Raw genomic sequence first — 23002 nt, forward strand, 5'->3', positions numbered from 1 at the left:
TGGTGCTTGCTCCTGGCCGAGCTCGGTGGCAGCCCAGTAGGAGAAGTGTCTGCTGCCCTGATGGAGTCTGCTCTGCCTCTGTGCTGCAGTGGGACCGAAGGAGGCTCTCCTGCTTGTGGCGTTTCCTAGCCCAAGCCTACTTTCCCAGGCTTAGTCAGAGGCGTGCTGAGAGTGTCACAGGGCCCCGTCAGCATCCGAAAGGTTTGTTTGGGGAGGTGATAAACCCGGGTGCCGCTCGTTGGCCTGCAACTAATGGGACTGAGAGTCATGGGAGGCTGTTGCCCCTCTTTTTTAGGGAAATCTGCACCGTGCAAACCCTTGCTCCAGCAGCTCCTCCCTAGCAGAGCACTGTGGGGCCTGGCCCTYCGGCCGGGAGGCACAGATCTCCCTGCTCCCACAGGCTGTGCAGTGCCATGTCCCCACAGCTAGCCCTGAGCGCGGTGCTGTAGGTCCTGGCCCTTGGGCCTTGCCTTGGGCTGCCCCGACTCCCTTTGGAGACACGTTTGGGAGGGCCGTGCTCCGCTCGCCGCAGGGGACTCAGCCCCTTCCACGTTCCCCTGTGGGGCCATTGGGGACAGCTGGCCCACCCCAGGGAGCAGCTTGCCAGCACCTCCCTGGGGTGCATACCACCCCAAAGGGAATAGTGCCTGCTGCTCCTGGCACCTCTGCAACCACTTTGGGAGCTTGAGCAGCCTTGCTTGGCCCCGCAGGCGAGAGTCTCCTCAGCAGCAACAGTCCTCTGCTGGGACAGGGGGGGAGCAGGAGCCTTTTGCGGATGCTGCTGCGTGTAAAGGCTCAGCTTTGGGTCTCCACACAACTGCAGCCCCCAAAACCTGCTTTCCTCTCCAGGTCAGACCAGAAGAAACAGGCTAGCCCCTGCTGTGTGCACTCTGGCATGGGACAGCACGACCTCCGCTCCCAGCTGAGGCGGAGGGTGCTCGGGTTTGACAACATGCTCTGGATGTGGGCAGGCACCCTGCTGACGTGGGAAAACAGGGACAGGTGCCCCAGGGGCAGCAGGAGGGACCATGGAGGAAAGCTCTGGAGACACTTGGAAGAGCAGCCGCACACATGCTCCTCTGCTCTCAACACCCTCTTGCTGCTTCTTTTCCCTCCCCAAACTGTTTTTAACTTTGGAGGAGGGTGACTTAAAATAAAATAAAAAAAGTCAACAAGTTGTACATCCATAAGCCAAGTAGTTGCAGCATAAGCATCGTTGCGTAAATATGTTAGACTATTTCTTCTGCAGTAACTTCAAGAATCTACAGCAGTAACACATCCAAGGGTGGAGAGAGCTTCAGGAAGGCTGGTACTCGTCGCCTCGAGGCTGTAGCAATCCCCAGGCAAAAAGCAAGAGGGCAGCAGCCTCCATCTCAAAGGTGAGTACAGTTAACTGGCCATCAAAATGCACATAGCTGTGCCTAGCAGCAAATAGCTTAGTTTGTAAATCAAAAACAGCAGTCAAAATGAAGATCCATGTTTTTGTGCTGTGGTGTTTTAATGACACTCCTTCCGTTTATGCCAGCATAAGACTTGGCAGACACTTGGCAGCTATATAAAACTGGCAAAATGAAAGCATCACCCTCTACAAGGCAAATTTAAGTGACCCTCTGGCAGTTTTAACAGGCTTAGGTTTAAAGTTTGTGGCCAGAGCTGATGATACACCACTCTCACACACTGAAAGAGTATCAAAAATATGCATTATGCTCATTTATATCAAAAAGAAGCCTGAAAATACCAGGATGCTTATACAGGAGTGCAAATATGGCAAAAAAAAAACTGCATGAAACAACCTTGCAAAGATAGTTTGGCTGGTGAGAAGTCATGGGCTGGGGATGATTGATGAGTTCAGAAGAGGGTGGAGATATCAGGAGGAGCCAAAGGTTGGAAACAAGGGCGACGGAGGGTGGTGACAGCAGCAGGAGGGAAAGGTTGGGACCAAGGGGTCTGGGAAGCTGCAGCTGGTGGGAAGAGGAGAGAGCTGGCCTGAGCAGGGAGGGAGGAGGAGGAGGTGGGAGCGGCTGTGCAAGGGGACGAGGGTCTGGGAGGAGGCCAGGACTTGCTGCAGGAGGCAAGGAGAGGAAGGCTGGGGCCGGGAGCTGAAGCAGGGAGAATCGAGGTCGGCTGCTCCGTCTGCCTCGTGATGGTGAAGCACATTGAGTGTTGGCTGAGCTAAACGCTGCTGGTGCTTGCTCCTGGCCGAGGTCGGTGGCAGSCCAGTAGGAGAAGTGTCTGCTGCCCTGATGGAGTCTGCTCTGCCTCTGTGCTGCAGTGGGACCGAAGGAGGCTCTCCCGCTTGTGGCGTTTCCTAGCCCAAGCCTACTTTCCCAGGCTTAGAAAGGCGTAGTGCCTGTGGTGTGACAGGCAGAGCAAAAAGCCCTCACTGCCCTGGTCAGGTAGGTCTTTGGAAGGCCAGAAAGCCTTCCGTAATGCTCAAAAGTGAACCTGGSTAGGTGGCAGCTTTCTGCAGGCTCTCTAAGGGAGCTTGCTGCTTCTTGTGGTGTTGTCTCTGATCCTCTCCGGCAGGTTCCCCTCAGCTTGTTTTAGGGAGCAGCGTTCTCCTGCTTTGATTTCCAGTGTCAGTCCCCACGCTGCTTGTTTGGAGAAGGCGGCAGAAAAGGCTGCTTTGGCCGAGGTATCTCTGGAGTAGAAGACACRTTGTGCCCCCAGGAGGAGTCCCAGTGCAGTCCCGTTAGCACGGGGGCTGCTAGGGGGGTGTTTGTGGAGGAGGGGCCCATGCTGTGGACAGAAGCTTGTGCGTGGCACATCTGGGTCTGGTGTGGCTGTGTTAATTCTCCTCTCTTGGCCAATCTGAAGGAGGAACRGCCAGGTCGCCRGTGGACACGATGGCTGCTGGGGATGCCCGGGAGCCTGGAGCTGCTGGAGYGGCTTGCTTGGGCTTTTGGACTTTYAGGGGAGCAAGTTGCCTGGAGTGGTTGGGCCCTGAGCGGGAAGAGTTTGCAAGTGAGTGGCCGTGTTAGCAGTGTCTGCAGAAATGCTTGGCTTGTCGCAGCCTCCCGGGTGCCAGCCCAGAGTCGGGGCAGCGTTCTCGCAGAAGAGSCAGTCCTGGCCTGTGACCCTGGCAGAGCATTTGCAGCACGGGTTTACTGAGAGAAGCCCTGAAAGCGGGAGGATTCCCACTGTTTCCRCAGGAGGCAGAGCTTGTCTGTGCCCCCCATCCTGCGCGGGGATGGCGTGCCGTCCTTGTGCCGTTTCTCTGGGTTTTTTTCCCAGCCCAGGCGCTTCCTGACCTCGTAACAGAGCACATGCACGGTGTCAGAGGTGCCCTAGCTGCCTCTAGGATTCTGCTGCCCTCAGGAGCTTCTGTGGTGATATGGTAGATCCCTGCTGTTTGTCTTGGCAGGGCGTCTTCCGAGCGCCAGGCTCAGGGCTGCACGCTGCCCTGTCTTGGTGCTCCAGCKGGCCCTCGTCAGGGCATTGGCTCGCCAGGCTCTGCAGCAAGGTTGCAGATGCCAGTGTCCTTGTGGCRGCTTCCAGAGTCTGTCTGCCMCRTCTCCGGTGGCCTTCAAAGGTCTGTGGTGCCTTGCTGTGAGATCTGCCTGGCTGTAGCTTCTGGGTCTTGCTGGTGCTTGGGCTTGGGTGGAGGGGGACAGGCTGTGTCTGCTATGTGCTCTGTGACCCCRAAAGGCTGAGGTGGAAATGCTGAGGGTAGCTGTGGTGCTGTCAGGTTGCCCTAAGCTGCTGCCCTCACAGGCTGGCGTGCAGCTGGCGCTGCAGGGTCTGAGAGGCTGCCTTTATAGGGAGTTGCCTGCCACCAGGTTGTCAGCATGTGTTCCCACACTGCCTTGTTCTGAGGGTGTTGCTGTGGRCCTGCAAGGCCACAGAAAGCAGGACAGACCTTGCTCATAGTGCAAACATTAGAGATCCTCAAAGGTGGAAAGCAGCAGCATGGATGAGAACAGGCTGAGCTGCTCAGTAACCCYCTTGTTTGGACCAGCAGGCAGCATTCACAGCCTCTGCTGCTGGGATTGGTCTTCCAGCCCATGGATAGTGCTGAGCTGGATGTTGTGAGCCTTGCCAAGTACTGTCATGGGCAGGGAGAGGTCTGCCTTCCCTCCTCTCCGAAACAGTGGGCTGTGGGAGAGCAATGCAACTAGCTGTTCAGCTACAGCTATGCATAGGGGTTCTGCAGGGCTGTGTGGCTGGTCAGGCATTTTTGAAGTGCCATCCTGCAGATGTCTTCTCTTGTGATCAATGGTTACTGCTGCAGCTGGGAGGTCGTCTGCTGGAAGTACTCTCCAGCAGCTGAGGAACACAAGGCCTTCCAGAGATCTGAGTTTGCCATGTCTGTGTGCTGGGGAGAACTTTGTTGGCCCTGCTGCTCTCTGACTCCATGCCAATCCATCTTTGGAGAAATAAGATGTTCACCGTGGTCCATATCAACAAGCAGCATGTCACAGGATCCTTGCCCCGTTGCAGGGCTTGAGGCTGACCATAGCACCTGCTCTGTTCCATGGGAAGCTGTTGAGCCACAGCAGAGGAAGCTCAGGAAGATATCCCATGTTGTCTCTGAATACTAAGAAGATTTGAAATTAAATTTGCTTTCATGTGTCTCAACACAAGGGCAGCACCAGTCCTCTGTTCCAGGGCTCTTTTCTGACACATTCCCAAAGGCATGGTTAAAGAGGGTAACAGCTGCCCTTCTCCTGGCTTCGCAGGGAGAATCCTTCTCGGGTTAAGAAGGGAGGTGACTGCAGGTGTTGTCTGGCTGTTGCCAGAAAGATGGGCTTGATTMTAGACTTTCCTTCAAGCCTTAGTGCAGATCACTGAAACCTTGCTCCTGTTGCCACAGGCTTACCTTGCAATTGCATCATCCACATCACCTGAAGTGTGGCTTGTGGTGGTGTTGATGGTGTGTGGTGCTGAGGGCCAAAATGCTACTGATCCATACTGAGAGGCAGCAGTAGCATGATAGTTTGTTACTGATGTGACTGAGTGCGTGGGATTGTTTTGCTTGCCATGTAGCAATGGTGATAGTGTTCTTGGAGTCTGCTTCCCTTGAGGGAAATGTTTCCTCAGGTGTGTGTTCAGCTTGGAGTTGTCCATGGTGGTAAACATATGTACAGAGAGGTGTTTGAAGAAGAAAGGGACCAGACTTTCTTGTTGTGACTGCTGTTGGTCCTTCTGAGTTTGGCATGGATGACCTTTGTCTTAGTACTGTTGAGTCTCATACCACATGTGTTTCCCAGATGTGCTTGTAGTTGGTCTGCTGCTGAGCACTGCTAGGGCATTCTCTCTGGCTTGGGTAAGATGCTGTCCTGGACTAGCAATGCTTTGGACCCTTTCCTAGGACAGAATTATTATTTTTTGTTCAAGTGACACCTCATAGCTGATTGGGGAGGAGTTATGCCGTCTTAGGGGGAYAGCAAAAAAGTAGGGGAGAAGGGGTCCTGTTAAATCTAGAGGATGCTGCTTAGAAGTGGTCTGAATGTGGGAGGCCATTTTCATATYTGTGGTTGTGCTGTGTCATTGTGAAGAAATGTAGGGCTATGTTAATGGTGTGCTAGCTTTGGCTTCCTATTGCTGTTGATRTTAATCTCAGTGCAATATTTGACTGCTGTCCTAACATCAGTATGTGCAAAACACTGAGGTGTTTAGTAATGATCAAGAGTTCACCRCTTACAAGAGCCCAGGTGAAGCTGCAAAAATCCCCCTTTATTTTTTTGTGACTGGTGAAGTTTGTGTTTTCCTCTAAAGATGTCCAGAGACGCCAGAGGTGGCTGGCCTCCTCACTAGCCCCTTGCTGAAGGACCATCGGCMGAGTGTGCTCAGTGCATGTGCAGTGGTCTTCTGTGCCCTTCCAGGAGCTGTCTGGCRTTGACAATGACAAGCTGTGTTTCCATGGAAAGCTGCTTTGGTGCATTTGCCACCTTGACTGCTGCAATGCAGTTTTTTATTGGGTGTATGTCTTTGGGAAGCACTTGCTCCTGGCCTTTGAGGTCCTTTCCCCAGCTGTTACTATCTGTCTTGCGTGCAGTGTAAGTGGTGTGCTGTGCACTGCTGTAATGTCTCCACTGTCAGAAGCTCATTGTGCTGAATGTGCTCCCAGTATAAGGTACTGCTTTCAGAAGGAGCATGGAAGAACATGTGCAAGCATGACTCCTGTGTCCTTTCTGTTGGAAAGTGCTTCTGAGAGCAACGCATTAAATGGTGTAGCAACAGTGTTTGCAGAAAGGCTTTGAATTCCTGTCTTTAGGTTTTCTGAAGCCTAACACTTCTAGTAGACTTGGACATGGCCACCAAGAAGGTGAGCGCAAGCGTACTTGCTGAAAAGACTGAGAAGCCAGTGAGATGAAAGACTGAATTGTCAGGCTGTCCGTGTCAAACATTAAGACTGTCGGTTGTGGATTTGGGCATAGATGCTGTCCCTTTTGCTACTGCCTTTTTACTGAATTTTGTGTCTCACAATAATCTGGTTAGCAGGCTGAACAAGAAACCACCTGTTGATCTGTCTTGCTACTGCCGATCAGGCTGTCTTCCAAGCCAGGACAGTGTCAATTTTGGTCTTGTGCAGAGTGCCAGCTAGAAGTATGTGGAATGTATTTTATTTTAAGTATAGGTCTTGTAAGCAAATGGGATGGTATTTAGAGCCTAGGAGCTGAGTTGAAGCAATTTTCTTTTTTCTTTCAGGCCTGAGAAGAGACTGACTATTCCACCACGGTTTCAGAAGGAGCTGCAGGTTCACCTATCCAGAAGCTCTTCTGTGGATCTAAATGGTAAATTTGCTTGTGAGGAGGTATTTTTGTCCATATTGCTGGTGTTGGACTAGGTGTTCTACTAAGTAGAACCCAGCTTGACTCAGTTTGAATGAAGATCATTTTGAGTGAGAACCAAATTCTGTGAATGAACTTCCTCACTCTGATGTCATGGTTCATGGGGAAACTTAAATAGTTGCTTGTCTGCCACTATTTATCAGTCTTTCAGAAAAATCCTTGTGCAGTAAATGTCAAAGCCCATTTTGTAGTGAGTAGCTTGGAAACAGAAGGAGTATGCTTAACTTCACTGTGAGGGTGTGGATCTGACCGAGGATGGTGAAATCCTGGCTTTCAGGAGTAAGCAGTCACATGAATACAAGCACACAAACCTACTTCTCCAGAAGAAGACCTTCTGCCTGTTTGCTTCCCAGCAGTTAAGCTTTGACAAGCTTGTCAAATGATGTTAGCTTTTTTTTGAGCCAGGCTGAGCTGTGAAGCTACAGGTCTGGTAGCAAATACACTTCTCTGGGAGGCGAAAGGAGTAGAGATGAGGGAGCAGATGAGCTAGTGGTATGAGCCTCCCATTTGCCTGATGACTGCCTTTCTTCTGCTTATGGACTGTGTGAAACTAGCATGGACAGTTACTGTTTCCTTCTTTGCTTTGTTGGAGAGGTTCTTTGGAGTGCAGTAGCACAGAGCAAACAGACCAAATCCTTGGTGCATTTTATACTTCTCTCTGAATTGAGGAAAATATTCTTGGATGTTTTGCTGCAGCTTTGCTGTTGTGCTTGTACTCAAAGAAACTATCTTGCATGCCTCTTGGGATGTTGCCTCAATGTAGCCTCTCAGCAGCAGAGGGCTTTCCTCATCTCTTCATGTGCTTGAGGCAGCATGGCTGAGGATTTTGGCATATCTGCACTGTCTGCCCGGATCCTTTCTGAAGAAACATTAGCAACTCCTAATGAAAATAACTGTAGTGGTGAAAATTCAGCTGAAGATCAATAGCTTACTAAATGTATGAGGCTTCCATGTCTCGTTCCAATAGAAAGTGAATGAAAAGGTTCTGCTGTGCACAAGAGCAGCATTTTAGAGTTGGTGTTATACTGGCAGCTCTCATGTTTCACTTTTTGTCATGTGTGCCTTCAACTGTCTTTCTCCCTGCTGTTGAGATGACTATTTCCTTCAAGGCTGTGTTTCTGTTTAAACAGATAACTTGAATGCATCTGTTCTGGAGACGCATAGTGTTCCCTCTGGCCCTTCTGCTCCTCACCTCAGTGAAGTTCAAAGTCGCATTAAGGAGATTCTGAGCAGGTACAGCAATGGTATCTGGCTGTCAAAAATGCCGCAGGTTTACCAGCAAATGTACCAGGAGGAACTTAGCACAGCAGTGCTCTATCAGCTTGAATATTGGCCTCATGTGTGCACGGTAAGTGTTGAATGTCCTTTTTGTGGAAGATGTCACTACCGTTCAGATTCCTGAGCGTTTATTTGCCATACTTTGTTTTAGGTAGTCCTACGTTTTCTTTCAGGATATGTAGCAGTGACAAATTGAAACAATGCCTTTGAAACAACAGCCAAAGAGCCCTTTTGGCTAGTGTGGCATTGCTTTGGAGGAGAAGAGTTGGCCTCTGTGGCTTGCTGGAGTGAATGCTCAGTACTGCTAAGCTACCACTTTTGACTGACTCCAGCACTGACAGTTCAACCAATTGCTGATGACCCTTCCCCTCTATGCCATGCTTTTTTTTCCCTTGGTTTTATGCTTTTCCATGTTGGGAAGTGTTTTCCTCTTGAATCCCTGAGCTACCAACAATCCAGGTCGTAGCAGTCTTAGGCCTGTCTGTCATTTTATATTTCTGTAGACTTCTCCACAGCTCTTTCTCACATCTTAAATCAAGGTTACATAACTCTGCTGTGTAGGTTAGGCTTGTGATGCAGTAGCAGATGAATGCTAAGTGTGATAATGCTGGGGGGGGGAAGGGGTTACAGCTCACCCCTTTCTGCCCCCTGCTGAGAGCTGTTATCTTTTTGATAATCAGAGGCATCCTTGTCCTTCATGTTAGGATCTGGTGTCAGGCTGGGGGTCCACTTACAGCTCTATCTTGTGAGTTGCCATCACAGCTGGGTTAAGGGTCTTCAGTCACAATGCTTTTACTTTCACTCCAGTCTTTTTTTCTGCTGCCATGGTTCATTCAGGGTATAATGCTGCTTTACACCAAGGCTTTGTTTACCTAATGGACCATTCGTATTAATGAACACTTTCAACTTCATGAACGTGTGTCAAATCTAGACACCCAAAGGGTACTGAAGTAGTGAGGTTCTCTGCCTGCCTGAAGTGACTTTTCATATATTTTATCATATAAAAACTTTAAATACAAAAAAGTGTTTCACTGATATTAAACACTTACTCTTCAGAGATAGCATTTGTGTATGGTGTTCTAATGCACACATAAATTGCATTTGTCCCATCTTACTGCACACATCAGTAACTTGTGCAAATAGCAGAGGTTTGTTACGAAGTTGAAGATGAACGCCTATGTTATCCAGAGAGCAAGCTGTTCTGAGTTACTTAATTTGTGTAGCAAACTTTAATCTTATCTTTTTCTTAGGTAATGTTTCAAACAAAATGCCACTCTTCATCAGGGATCATTGTCCATTTGCTTGTTGTCTGTTGGGTGTATCTCTTCTGTCTAGCAAGTAAAGGAATTCATTTTCAGCATGTCATTAAATCTGTGGAAGCATACAGGCTGTATAGTACAACAGCAATCAAAACCACCAGGTTCTCTTGGCACAGTCAGTCTTATTGCAGAGAACTATTAACAAGCCTGTAAAGCTGCCCTGAGAGTTTACTGACTTACCTAAACCATAGTTATGACTCTGGCATGGAGAAGCTTGAACTAGGATTCAGGCCTTCCTATATGAAGACTACCACTTATTGCATATATATATGTATGTGATATATGGGAGGATATATATACATGTGTATGTATGCACACACGTGTGTGTATATGTATACATATGGGTGTGTGTATATATACATATATATGTACATGTATATATACATACGTGTGTGTATATATATAAAAACGTTATTCTCATCAGTTTTATTCTTGTGATCTGCAGGTAAACAGCTGTGTAGGTCAACAGCTGTGTAGGTCCTATGAAATGCCATGGGGCAGACGTTAGTATTAGTAAAGATGGTTCCCTCACTAGTTCCTAAACGACTTGGACCTGGCTTGGTATGTAAATAGAGAGGGTCTGCTGGCCTCAAAAGAACAGGAAAATGCCTGGTGTTTCTCTCAGCACCTTCTTAAAGAGACAGCGCATACTCTAATAGAATGTATGCTGATAAATAGTAGTTTAGTTACAAACCAGGAAACAATAAACCCTGTAACATTAGTTCAGTGACACTGAAAGAATCACTTCAGACCTCTGCCATGGACAGCATCAATTTTGAATAAATCACGTGGCTAAACTTTCCTCTGAAAGAAAGGAATTTCCTTTTTTCCTTCTAGGAAATAATCATTTTTGTGTTCAGGTTACAACCACCAGTAACAAATTTCCTAGCTAGAGAACTGAAGTCCCCATAAAGTACCATAAATTACAGACTGACAATCTTGCTTTCAGCCCCCATCTTTCAGTCAAAAAGAACTACTGCAAAGAATTGAGGCTGCCAACATTCTTCACCAATTTGTTACTGCCACTAAGTTAATTTGCTTGAATGTATTTATCTTGCTTGCAGCATCACATTTTGTACAGCTAAATGCAAAGTATGAAGTAATTATTTAGTGGCTAGCATTCATATATAATAGTCAAGCTTTAATTAGCAATTGTGCTAGGAATATGTATGTTCTTATACCACCCTTATACAACATCCAAAAAGTCTTTGCTGGTCAAGCAGGCCTCAGTTAGGAGGAGAAGGATCTGCTTCGACAGCTCCCTGGGTCAGGTCCTTGAGGCTCCCAAGTTGTCCTCTTCCATCTACAGCAAGACTAATAATCTGGAGGGGAAAAAAAAAAGACCCATCTGACTGCTGGTGACTAATCCACTTTTTTCTTTCCTTTTAGAATTTTATACCTTCCTGTTTTGATGGATTTTTTTTTTTTTTTTGTCCCACATCTTTGAGCTGTTAATTGATTTCCACTTCAGCAATCCAACCTCTTTTTTAATYTTTCTCATATCTTTTCTCACAAATTCACATTTTCCTTTAGAATTCTGAGTAGAAGTTATGTAGCTGTGCTGTGTTTGTGCTTAGCCTTGGATCCTTGGGATGCAGGCAGCTGAACCACCGAGAGAGTACATTATGGAAGTGTTTAGAGAGGAGGGGTTACAGGCTTGTAAACAAAAAAGTTCATTGTTTTTGGAAGTCACAAATAACCAGAAGTTAATAGTAAATATTTTTAGTACTGGTAGCATGCCATGGTTCCTTTTGCAGTCTAGCTATAAACTGCCTTAGTGAATGTATGCTTTTGGGGCTTTTTCTTATATTTGCTTAACTCTCCCAAACTTCATGAACATCTCTCGGAGCCGCCAAAGTTATGGAGATTCAGGAGAAGATTAAATTCCTGCATCTCTTATCAGAACTTCTACTTGAATTTCCAGAGTTCTTTCCCAAAAGCTTTTAGAGAGATTGGGCAGTCCTAGGGTAATAGGAAAGGTCCTAGCATGGTTATATAACTGGATAAAAGTTTGGGAATGGCATAAGACAATATAATAGCATGGGACCATAGCAAGGGTTAAAAGCTTGGTCTTCAGAAAGGCAGAAAGTCATGGTGGAGCTCCACAAGGGACACATGCTGGTCAATATGGTCATAAGTGACCTGGGAAAGGGCTCAAATACAAGATGAGTTTGCTGATGATACAAGAATATTCAGGACAGTAAAGAGCAGGGCTCCTGAAGAATTGCAGAACTCTCAGATACTGGGTGGCTGGCCCGTAAAATCACAGCTGAGGCTTAACTTCAACAATGGATGTGAAGGATTCAAACATTATATTAAAAAATGATGGGCTCTGTGCAGACTGTCAGACTTGGGAAATGAGGTCTTGGGGTTATAATAATGTTTTGGAAATGCTGGCATTGTAGGAAAAAAAGCAAACAATAGGAAATGCTAGAAAAGGAATAGAGAACAAAATAGCAAACACTGTGCTGCTGGGGAAATCTGTTGTGTAAGCAAGCATATGTCAAATACAGTTGTGCTCCTCTCATCCCCGCCTAGCAAACATGGAAACAAAAACTCAGAGGTATAGCAGAGTGAATGGGTGATTCAGAAGGGTAAGAAGGGTACGGAACAGTTAAGTTAGATGATGTAGGTGGGAAATGAAGAAGATATTGGCTATAAAATAAGTGACCTGGAGGAGGTAAATAAGGGAAATGATTGTCTTCATGGATTCAAAAGCAACTGAATATACTCTGAGACCAGGGATCATCAGTTATGAATTATTTAATTCCAAAGAAATGGTCTCTGACTGATAGCCCCTGAGTTGTGAGGTGTCTGAAATGGGAGGAAGATGTATCACTACGCTTATCCTATTTCCTRTGCTGCTGTTGCTGCTGTTGAACAGAATGTTAGGCAAGGAAAATTTTTGTTTTGATCCAGTACAGCTGTTCTAGTCTGCTGGTTCAAGCCTGCCTATGCTTAATTACTTCTGATTCTTTCAAGAACGGTGTTGGTGCCAGCTTCTTTCTGATAGTGGCTTTTTTGGTGTTCAGACATCAAACTGAGAAGATAACAAAATGTCAGTCTCCTGAAATGCTTGTCAGGTGAAGCCATCCTCCGTCATCTTTCCTAATCTGTCTTCCCAAATTCTTTYGTGCAGTTAGAGAGAAGATAGAGCAGATAGTAGCAGCAATCTTTTAATTGTTAGAAGGAGAGGATGCCTTCTCCTCTTATCTCTGCTTTTTCTGTAGCAAGGCCTGCCTTAATTTTTCTCTCTGGGATCTTTAGGAGCTTGTGCAAAAATAACCTCAGTGTTATGAATTTGGAAATTCTATTTGTGCTGGAGAAGATGCACTTGCTTTTCAGTATTTATAAAACAAATATTTCCTTTTTCTCATAACATGCTACTGGCCCTGGCTACCTACCAGCGTAATCATTAATCTGTTGTCATCAGATGGCAGTTTAAACTCGGGCGACTATGCTTCCTCAGTCAGTTGTCTGTCTTCTTTTTTAATAAGTCTATGGCTGAAGAATGTGCAATATCTGAGCATATTCTTTAGTGAACTTAATGACTATGGTGTTGAATAGCTGGCTGGTGTTCGTGCACGTGCTTCTCAGACTGGGGAGTGTTTGGTTGGCTACTTGTTCTAAGCTGGAGGTTTTGCCCCAAAAGGGAAAACTTACTGTTCTTTGCTTTGTCTGTCAAAAGTCTAGGATGGTGCTGAGCAGGTCCTAAAGGCTATCTGACTTCTTGCAGGGACAGAACTGGAAAAATTTTGGAGGAAAGAAGGGAGGGAGTGTTGGTTGCTTTTTTTTTTTTTAATCAACTTATCCTGCTGTCTTATTAAGCCTTTGACTTTGCTATCAAGGAATGTTCACAACTTTTATAAACTTCATATGATGAGAAAAATTCCAAGGACTAAATAGTGACAGAAAAGGGAAGAAAACTACTTCTAAATATCTATTCCTGGGCTGTATCCTCTCCCCGAATGAACCTGATACTGTGCCCTACTTGGTCTGGCAGCTGAATGTTTACTGAGCTGTTCAGAATTAATTGCACAAGACAGCTCAGAGGAGAGGAGGTTACCATAGTAACCAGTTGTATTCCTTGAGCTACTTTAGTTCTGTCAGGTTTTTACTTTCCAGGATGGAATTTCTCTACCGCGRTTCAGCAAAGCGATGCAAAAGACATCATTCTCAAAGAAATGGATTTGAGAGTATTAAAAAGTAAGCTCTAATTACATTTAATGCAYAGTGTGTGTTTACAAGCTGAAGCATACTTTGCATTTGGAGCAGAAGGTGGAGTGGGTTATCAAGGCTGGTAGTATGAATGACTGCCAGGTTGCAGAATTTTGTGCTAGCCCTACACACTGTCTGCTGCAGATGAGCTCTAGCATTGTAATAGGTGATTTTCTTTGCCTTGCTCACTGAAGAGGTCAGTCCTTGGTCTGGCACTTCAGGTGGCCTTTTAATGGGTGTCTCAGTGCTATACATAGAGCCACTAGTCGCTGGGGACGGAGTTCAGGAAACAGAAGTGTTCTGTCTGGAAGGCCCCTAGATGTGCTGTGTATATGCCACCAGGGCAAAATACAGTTTGTATCTGCCTCGCTGAGTAGATCGTATTTCWTAGGACATGTGGAAATGGGGATGGAGAATGAGCCAGTGAAGGACATAAGATCCAAAATAACTTTGTGCACGCACAGTGCTCCAGGAGGCTGTGACCAAATGTTCCTGAAGCTCAGTTTCACTGAGCAGTTAGACAAGGTACTGAGCCACCAAATGAAGTCAGTCTGTTTGATATCACCATCCCTGTTCCTGCTTCTGACCACATACTCTTGCTACTTTGTGTGTGTGAACCTTGCACTTCCCTGACCCCCTTCAGAAGATTTCACTGGGTTACTGAGATGAAAATTAATCCAGACAAAAACATTTGTGGGTGAATTAGCTGGCAAAGGTGTCTGCTGGTCCTCGAGGCTGACACAAGGGTGTGAGTGGTAAGGACTGCACTCAGCCGTAGGGAGTTGTTAGATTGGCTCGGCTGGCTTACTGAATCGTACAGTTTGACTTCTTGCAATTGTGTGTTTGTAGAAGCCAGAGCCTCAAAAGCATGAGGGGCTATGAAGAGTAGTTATCCTCCTTGTGATGTGCAAGTTAGTGAACAGGGTGGGAGAAGGAGGAGAGAAGGAGGTAAACTTAAGACACTCTTGAATTTTGCAGATCTTACCACCCTGTTGACCAGGCCTGAGCACTGGCTGAACCTAAACAAGGATATGTTAGCAGTAACAGAAAGCAGACTTTCTTTGGTCTCACAACAAAAGAAAGTATAGACGTATGCCTAGTGTGACATGTGTTTTAGTGCTACAGCTAAAATAAATAGGGAAGCAATGAGTACTAGAAATAGGCTTCAGAGTGATTGCGGCATCTGAAATGTGTTGTAACAGGCCTGAAATTTTGGAAGGCAATTCTTAGATACTGATAACTGAAATTCAAAACTGAACCAGTTCTTCGAACACTGCATAAACATCTCCCAGTTGACATGTGGTTTGGTTGAAGACAGGTTTTTTAAAGTGTCCTCATGGCATTTAGAGCAAGATGTTTGGTATTGACACTTCCCATGCAAAGCAATTGACTGGATATTAGACTAGGACCTGAAAAGGCTGGAGTAGATCCCAAGGATATATTATGTCTGGATGATTTAAGGGGCTTTCACAGTCTTGTAAGAGAAGTTGTTGCAGCTCCACAGTTTCTAATGAGTGAGAAGTTTCCACCCTTTCTGTGGAGAAGGAAATACTATTTATGCAGGAAGTGTCAGATGTTTGCCTGCTTTTCCTAGATTTACAATATGAAGCACAAACTGTTATCCAGAGTTGGCTGCCATAAATAGGGATGATATTAGTCTGCCAGAACAGAAAAATAGTAAGGGTAAGGAAGACAGATTTTTATTTCTGTAAAGCATGTAAATCCTTATAATTAGCTACTGTGAACTTTGAGCTGGAAACTTCAACCAGGCAATAGTCAAATAGTACTGGAGTTGGTTAAAAGCTTTATAGAGCAGTTATGTAAAATGTCAGGGGGATATTGGCTCTCATTTCAATTTCTGTTAAATTCACAGGGCACTGCATGTTGTGATGCTGTTCACCATCTGAAGTTCTAGGTGGTAAAAGTGAATAATTCCTTACTTGGAATTTGGAATAGGATGGTGGGCAGAGAAGAAAGATGGTTTCTCTCTCAACCAGATGTATCTTGGAGACTGAAATAACAGACAACATAGGCATGCAGCAGACTAAGAAAAGTTGTGGGGGCTTGGTAGCATATTTCAGGTTGTAGTTTGATTTATGATCTTTGGGGTGCCAGCAGCTTGAAGAACATTTGTCAAATAGTAGCAATATGTTTGGRGATGGGAAGGCAATGTTCCTTTATATCTTTGTTAGGCTGGATGGGATGAGTGAAGGGAAAAGTTCTTTATAAAGTCTGCTGCCTTATGCAGTGGGGATTGACAGCCTTTCAGGAATGGTGCATGAGACCGTTTTCTTTCCCTAAATTTTTTTTTTTGCATGTATATGAAGCAGTGTAATAGGTTAAACAGCTGCAAGCTCAGGCTGTTGCTTTCAGAGGCAGCTGCTTAGAAGAGCAGGGAATACCTGAGGAACTGAGGGTTAATTTTGAAGCAGCATTTCTCTACTGCTTGGAAGAGCTGTACTAAAGAATGACTGGAAGAAACAGTGGGACCTGGAGTTGTAGTGGCTGCTTTTGACAAAGAAAAGATGCTGCCAGCCAGAGGTATGGATGCAAGGCCAGGAATACCTTCCTCAATGCTTTGAGCTCCAGCTTGCTAGGTACCAGAACTTCATGCACTCTTAAGGAAAGTCAGGTGGAGATAAGAGCTGTCTTCACACTGAAGCATTGGTTTCAGGTGCCTTTCAGCAAAATGTGTCTCTATGCAGTCTTTGGCATGTATGCCCTAGCTGTCAACTTGTGTATTATACCCTTAAACATGGTCTGAAAGAATCTATGAATCACACTTCCGATGAATTAGTCTCTCTGAATCAGTGTGAARGTTCTGATTGTTGTGTCTTAGAACAGTCTTTAAGGATCTATTTGATACCAAACATAATGGAGCCAGATTTTACTGTCTGCCACAAAATACTAACAGTAGTTAGTAAGTAGTAGTAGTAGTATCAGTTATCTGCCACAACTGATACTAAACACCAGCTTCCACTGTGCATTTCATTTCTCTGCTTTGTAGAAGAGTGGCAGAAAAAAGCTGCTTAAGATAATCGTGAATAGAACCTTGGGAAAAAAGTCACAGAAGGACACTTTTTCCTGACTAAAAACTCTCAGTTCAAGGAAATTTTTTTCCCCRGTTCCTATTGGGAAGTATGCTGATGCTCTAGGGAGGTTGCCAGTGTACCTGCTCTTCGATCACCACTATGCTCAATAGTTAGATAAGGCTGTAAAGCTCATCTTGATCATCCTGGCATAACAAAGTGGATCCTTTCTTTTGATCATATATATTGATGTAGTAGTTTAGTTGCACATTTGCAAGCACACTTGTAAAAAAAGCTTTTGTCTTAGAAGCCCATACAGGAGCGTGACTGCCCCCATCCCTCTATATGTATATGTGAAAAGGAATGGACTTGCTCTTCCCTTCCATTTTCCTCAGATTACTCAATTCTTTGGTTTGCAGCATCAGTGTTTATTTTGGGACTTTTTTTTAATTTGAAGCCGCATTATTATTTTGGGATCCTGATTTTAATTTTTCAGAGCTCCCTCTGTTACTCTGTTTATTTCTGTTATTCAGACTCAGGACAAACATGTCTGTCCTTATTTTTCTTCTGTGTAGTATGGCTTCAACCTGTTTGGTCTTAAACAGTGTTGCCCCAATAACACATTCTGACAGGCATTGTCACTGCTCTCTGGAGAGATGACAGCAGGTATTTTGCACTTGCAAAGCCAGCCTGCGAGCCGTACTTACGGGCAGCACCGTACTGCCAAATCTACAGATGCCACTGGAAACCAAGATGAGATTTGCCCTGAAGAAAGGGTAGCTGATACAAAGTCTGTCACTCACAAGCAAAACTGCTTACAGTTAAAAGCTTCTGTACTATTAGGCATCGCTGAAGATCTCTTGGCCATAGCAGTGACTGGAAGAGTCTGTTGTATCTTGACTGTTAGCTTCAATGCAAGGAGTAGTAGCCTAAGGACATCCACCCGAGTCTACTTACTGAAGTAAGCTGAAATAGCAGTGTTTTCCTGCCTCTCAATGTTTGGCTGTGTCAGCATCCACAGTCTCTTCAGAAGAGAGATTTGATGCCTATAAAACCTCAGAGCTATTATTGGAGTTAAGAGGCTTAAAAGTCTCTAAGGATCTTCTTTCTTCAGTCTGCTGCCAGTCTCCAGGGTGTGAGGTTTAGAAGTCCAGTCAGCTAAAACTCATTCATCCCTATTGCAGCACCAATTTAGAAAGAGCTGGCCAAGAGAAAAGATGCATAAAGGTAGACTCTTGCTTCTGGCTTTTTCAGGATAATCTGCCATACATCCTAACACAGTCTATTCATACAGATTATGGTCCTAGTAATGCCAAGTATTTTATGGAGCTAAAAGAATAATAGTTTCCTTGGCTTGTCTTTTAAACAAATCCCTCAATCTTGTGCACAGCCATTTTGGATATCCTTAACTTGTTTTCTGTGTCTAGGATGTTATTACCTGCCAAGGAGTGTGTCCTGATATCCTCTGGGCCACTTGCTGTACTTTGACCTATTGACTCTGTTTTTCAGGGGAGTGTGCAGGGATGTTATCCCTTGCAAGTATTTAATACCTTTTTTTTAACCAAACTCCTTTCTTTGACTGTGATTCAAGGAACACAGTAAGATATCTGCTACCAGATGTTACAAATGCTTCTTCTGGTGAAGGAAGAATGTCATTTTGTATTGTTAACAATCTCGTCATCAAAAAGGTCCTTGATAGCTTCCATGAATTACTGCCGCAGCGATTTTTGCAGAGGCTCCTAAGTAGCAGCAAAAGACATGGAAGAGGTCATGGTACTCAGTGCCTTGTCTGCCTTGGTTTCTACTGGTGAGATTTGCCCTCAGACCTTCTTGGTACCTAAACCTAGGAACATAATCTCTGGGAGCAAAGTGTTACCCACAGTTAAGGAAGATCAAGTTGGGAACTGAAGCCATCTGGGTGTCGGTGCTGAGGGAGCTGGCTGATGTCATTGCAAGGCCATTCTCTAGCATGTTGCAAGATTGGGACAACTGGAACATGCTAGAGAATCTAGTTCTTGAGGTCTGAAAAAAAAAATCAGACATTGCATACATTTTCCAAAAGGGCAAGGAGAAGGATCTGGGGAACTCCAACCTAGTCACTTACTTCCAGGCCTGGGAAGATTCCAGGAGCAACTCCTTCTCCTGAAGCATGTGAAGGACAAGGGTGTGGAGAAAGATTGACAGGTATTTGCTAAGAACAGCTCATGTCTGATCACTCAGACTGCCTCCTCTGAAGGGATGGGCTCTGTGGATAAGAGGAGAGCAGTGCATGGTGTTTCCTTTGACTTCTCTATAAAGGCCTTTGACACATTTTCTCATAGTCTTGTTTGCACCTAAGTGGTGGTGTAACATATGGGTTTGATCAGTGGCCTAAAAGGTGGGGTGGAAAACTGGCCAAACTACTGGGCTTCAAGGGTTGTCATCAGCAGTATGAGGTCCAGTGGGCAGTTGGTTACTAGGGGCATGCCTCGGGGGTTGATGCTGAGGCCAGTCTGTTTCTTAATAAACTGAATGAGGGGATGGAGTGCATCTTGGGAAAGTCTGAGGATGATACCATATTGGGAAGACTGATATGCTGGAGGGGAGGGCTGCTCTTCAGAAGGACCTTAACAGGCTGGGACTAACAGGAACCTCCTCTCTCTAAAGGCTCTTGGGAGTCTTGGTGGGCAGCAAATCAGACTGGAATCAGCTGGGGGGCCTTGCAGCCTCTGTCTGGACTGTCTTAACAAGGGTGTGGGTAGCTGGTAGAGGAAAGGGATTCCTTCTGTTTTGTYGGTACCTCTGAGCCTGATGCACCTGGAGTCCTGTGTCTGGTTTGGAGCTCCCCGGGGTAGAACAAGGCAGACATTAACTGAACAKTGTAAATTCAGCAGAAGCCACCTAGATGAAGAGGGGAGCTAGAGAACAGCACATATTAGGAAAGGTGGCAAGAAATACYTTTGTTCAGCCTAAGGAAGAGAAGGCAAAGGCAAGCTCTTCTGGCTGTCTTCCCCTCCCTCGTGGAAAGGCATAGAGRATACAGAGCCAGGCTGCTCTTGGAGGTGCACACTGGTAGGACAGCAGGCAGCAGATAAGTTGCAACACAAGGCAATCCCAGAAGATCAGAGGAGCCCTTTTTTCCTCGGAGGGGTGCTCAACCTCTGGAAGAGGAACCCAGTGAAGCTGTGGGATCTACAATTTTGAAATCTTCCCAATTCAGCTGCRCAAGACCCGGAGCAACCTGATCTAGTTGGTTCTGCTTTGAGCAAGTAGTTGGACTGTGTGGCCTCCAGAGGTCCCCCCAACTGAAATTTTTTGTTAGTGTTTACTGAAGGTYCTCTAGGTTCTGCAAATCACTTGATGCTTGACCTATCCTCCCTTCTTAGGAGTGATTGTATGGCAGTACCTGTAGTTAGATTCTGTTGTGGAATAACTCCCTTTGGAGAAGAAAAACTTACTTGGTGTATACATTCATATAATGCTGCTCTTGTTGAAGGAGCTCTGTAATTACCAAGGGAACTTAAGATGAGCAGAGGACATGACTTCACTGGCTACCATCCTTCTCTAKCTGAACTTCATTAAGCACAAATAAGAGCCTGTATACTTTTCACAGGCCTCTCAATGTCAGATCCCACTTTGACTTTACCGTGTTGGATCTTCAGGTCCTGGTATTAGCCTTAATTTGTTTGGRATGAGTGTCTTTACAGTAACTATTTCCTCATAATAAAGAATAAAGGTAGGAGACATAGACCTAAGATTTTTACACAATCTGTACTTACCTATACTCATTCCTCTCATTTGACATTCTTGGGTCAGGTAACAGGAACCTTTCAGACAAAGGCATTTTGTTTGTGCATTTGTAGTTATCCATCCATTCAATTTGTTCTTCACTGATCTAGCTCTGGAAAGGGCTTAGGTGTGATGTTTGTCTGGGAAACCGAATGTGTCTTTCCTCTAGGGAAGGAATGTAAAAGTGGAGCTCTATAAACCTTAAGTTTTATTTACTGCAAGAGTTGTTCTTGCTTGAGGATTATGGTGAAAGCAGTGATACTTTGGTTGTCTGAAATCTACACAGACATTTGTTCTATGCTATGGTTAGGCCGATCTTGGTTGAAATTCTGTAGATTTAACAAYGTGGAATTTTATTGTGAGTTTGTCCTTACAGTTCTCACAAATATTGCTTTCATGGCCGTGACTTCAGACTGTCCAAGATGCTTATTACTGGATATGGGGAAGGGGAGAGGCATATGGACTTGCAAAGAATCTAGATCTGGAGGGAAATTATAGGTGTGTGGTCAAACTTAAAAYGATCCAGAATTTTCTTCCTTAATTTCAGAACTTGTCTAAATAAAAGCATTCCCTGTATGTGACAGCAGATATTGTTTATAGTAGTGTCTGGCAGATGACCTCTCATATCTGAAGTATACCATCAAATCCCTTTTCCCTCAGTGAATTGAGATGGAGTCTTTTGTTTATAATTGGCTGGTGGAAGAGATCTTATGTTCAAGCAGTGTATCATTATCTTCTGCTTCTGCTAGGAGATAAAAGATATTTACTCTTTTGGAAGCAAGTCTTAATTGTAATACATAGGTTTCATATTTGCTCTCTACTGATTTAGTCATGTGTGTTCAGTAACCCAAATAAATGGAGGAGGAGGAGACATGAAAAGAAATGACTGCTCTGCAGTAATTGCCTCAAGCTGAGTTCCCCGTGGATGTCCACCTTGAAGTTTGTATAAAATGCATGTTATAAAATTTATCAAAATGGTTTAGATTGGGACATAACTGATTCTTGATTCTACTTTTTATTTTCTAAGGTGGAAAAAGTATGCACAGGTGATCATATGGACGGACTCCTTTATCCTGCTAAGAGGATACCACCCTTAGTGAAGAGTGATATAGAGCAAGGAAAAGCAGCTCAAAATGTTCCTTCTTCAAAAGTGGACCCTTTGTTAAAATCAAGCATGGAAACCACATCTGCTTCACTTAGCAGTGACTTCAAGCAGAAAGTTGTCAACATCTTGCTGAAGTATTCCAGTGGTCTTTGGGCTAATGCACTTCCCAAGCTGTATCAAGACATTTACCAACTAAAATTTCCAGAGGGCGTTCTAAATAATCTAGAGTTGCTCTCAGATGTATGCACAGTGGACCACATATCTGACAATCCAAAAAAGGCCATCCTCTATGCTAAACCCCAAAGATATCTTGATGAGAATCTGAATGTCCCTGAGAAAGTCCAGATGCATGATGATGTGAAGGCCACAGCTGAACAGCAGTATGAAGAATCCAAAGAGCAGTATCCAGAGAGCCTGACTGTCCCTCCTCTAGTCACTCCTGCAGAAGGATCCCTCTCTGTCTTGGTAGTAGAACTGAACAACACTAATGAGGTCATAATTAGGCAAGTTCTTACTTCAGAATCACTTTCTTTTTTAGCTATATTTATAAATCTGCTTATTCTTATTGTAAAGCTCTGCCATAAGATAACAGRTGAACAGGAAGGTGCAGGTCTGTGTTATTTGCTAATGCTCTTAATGAAACTTAAGAATCCTTTTGTCTGTGTGTTTGAATAGAAGTTTGCTGAGATTGCTGAGCTGATCAGTTTTATCATTATCTTGTCTGAGAACCAAAGCAAGCTTGAACTGTTAGAAGGCCAAGTTAAATAACCCTTATGTAGCTCATAACATTGTTCAGATATTGCCTTGCCTCAATATACATCAAAGTATTTTTTTTTAACTTCTAAAACTGACTTACCACTACCTGGATATGACTTGAGTATGCAGTTTCTACTTTTGGGGGTAGATGAGCTTCCATCCAACAGTGAGCTACAAGTGCTTCTTGGTTTTGGTGGTTGTTAATCTGTCCAGCTTTAGGGGATACTCTAAAAGGTGGATTGTAGTTGCTACGTTATGTATATGTTATGGTGCTGTGTCAGGAAATACCATGATAAGCTTAGTATACTTCACTGTTGGTATAAAACATAGAAATCCCAACAGTTCTTTAAAAGCTRTGACTTTCTGAAGAATATTTTATTCTGAATTATTGCAAATTGACCTAAATCTTAAACAGTTTTATGTCACCCAAAAAGATGAATTGAACTGCTGTTTGGTAATATACTGTATCATCGGTSTTTTTTTTTTCCCCATCAGTTTCTGCAGTTTCAGCTTATGTTAGTTCACTCATTCTCAAAGGTCTTGATTAGCATCTAAATAAGTGCGTGTGCAGTTTACTTAGATCTTCTAATCATGAAACACAAACCTRGTTCCTTATTACTGGTTAGCAATATTCAACATTAACTGTAAGGTTGAAATTTAAATACATTTTTTTTTCTCCTCTAGCCAACAGCAGTGTATTGGAATACTTAACCTGGAACTTTCTTTAAGTTTCAG

General features: G+C 44.6%; 1 protein-coding gene across 1 annotated transcript in view; it reads left to right on the top strand.

Annotated features, from left to right (window-relative positions):
* Positions 1-1249: 1249 nt before the first annotated feature.
* TDRD7 (tudor domain containing 7) overlaps positions 1250-23002 on the top strand; it is a gene marked incomplete at its 5' end in the record, with an annotated part of 37647 nt that continues 15894 nt past the window's right edge. Inside the window, 4 exons of the mRNA XM_026085211.1 lie at positions 1250-1379; positions 6652-6737; positions 7925-8142; positions 21434-22014. Coding sequence (XP_025940996.1) covers positions 1250-1379; positions 6652-6737; positions 7925-8142; positions 21434-22014 — 1015 coding nt within the window. The remainder of the gene's footprint in view (positions 1380-6651; positions 6738-7924; positions 8143-21433; positions 22015-23002) is intronic.

This window comes from Apteryx rowi, unplaced genomic scaffold (assembly GCF_003343035.1).
Source record: "Apteryx rowi isolate R43461 unplaced genomic scaffold, aptRow1 scaffold_661, whole genome shotgun sequence".
Classification (NCBI taxonomy): Eukaryota; Metazoa; Chordata; class Aves; order Apterygiformes; family Apterygidae; genus Apteryx; species Apteryx rowi.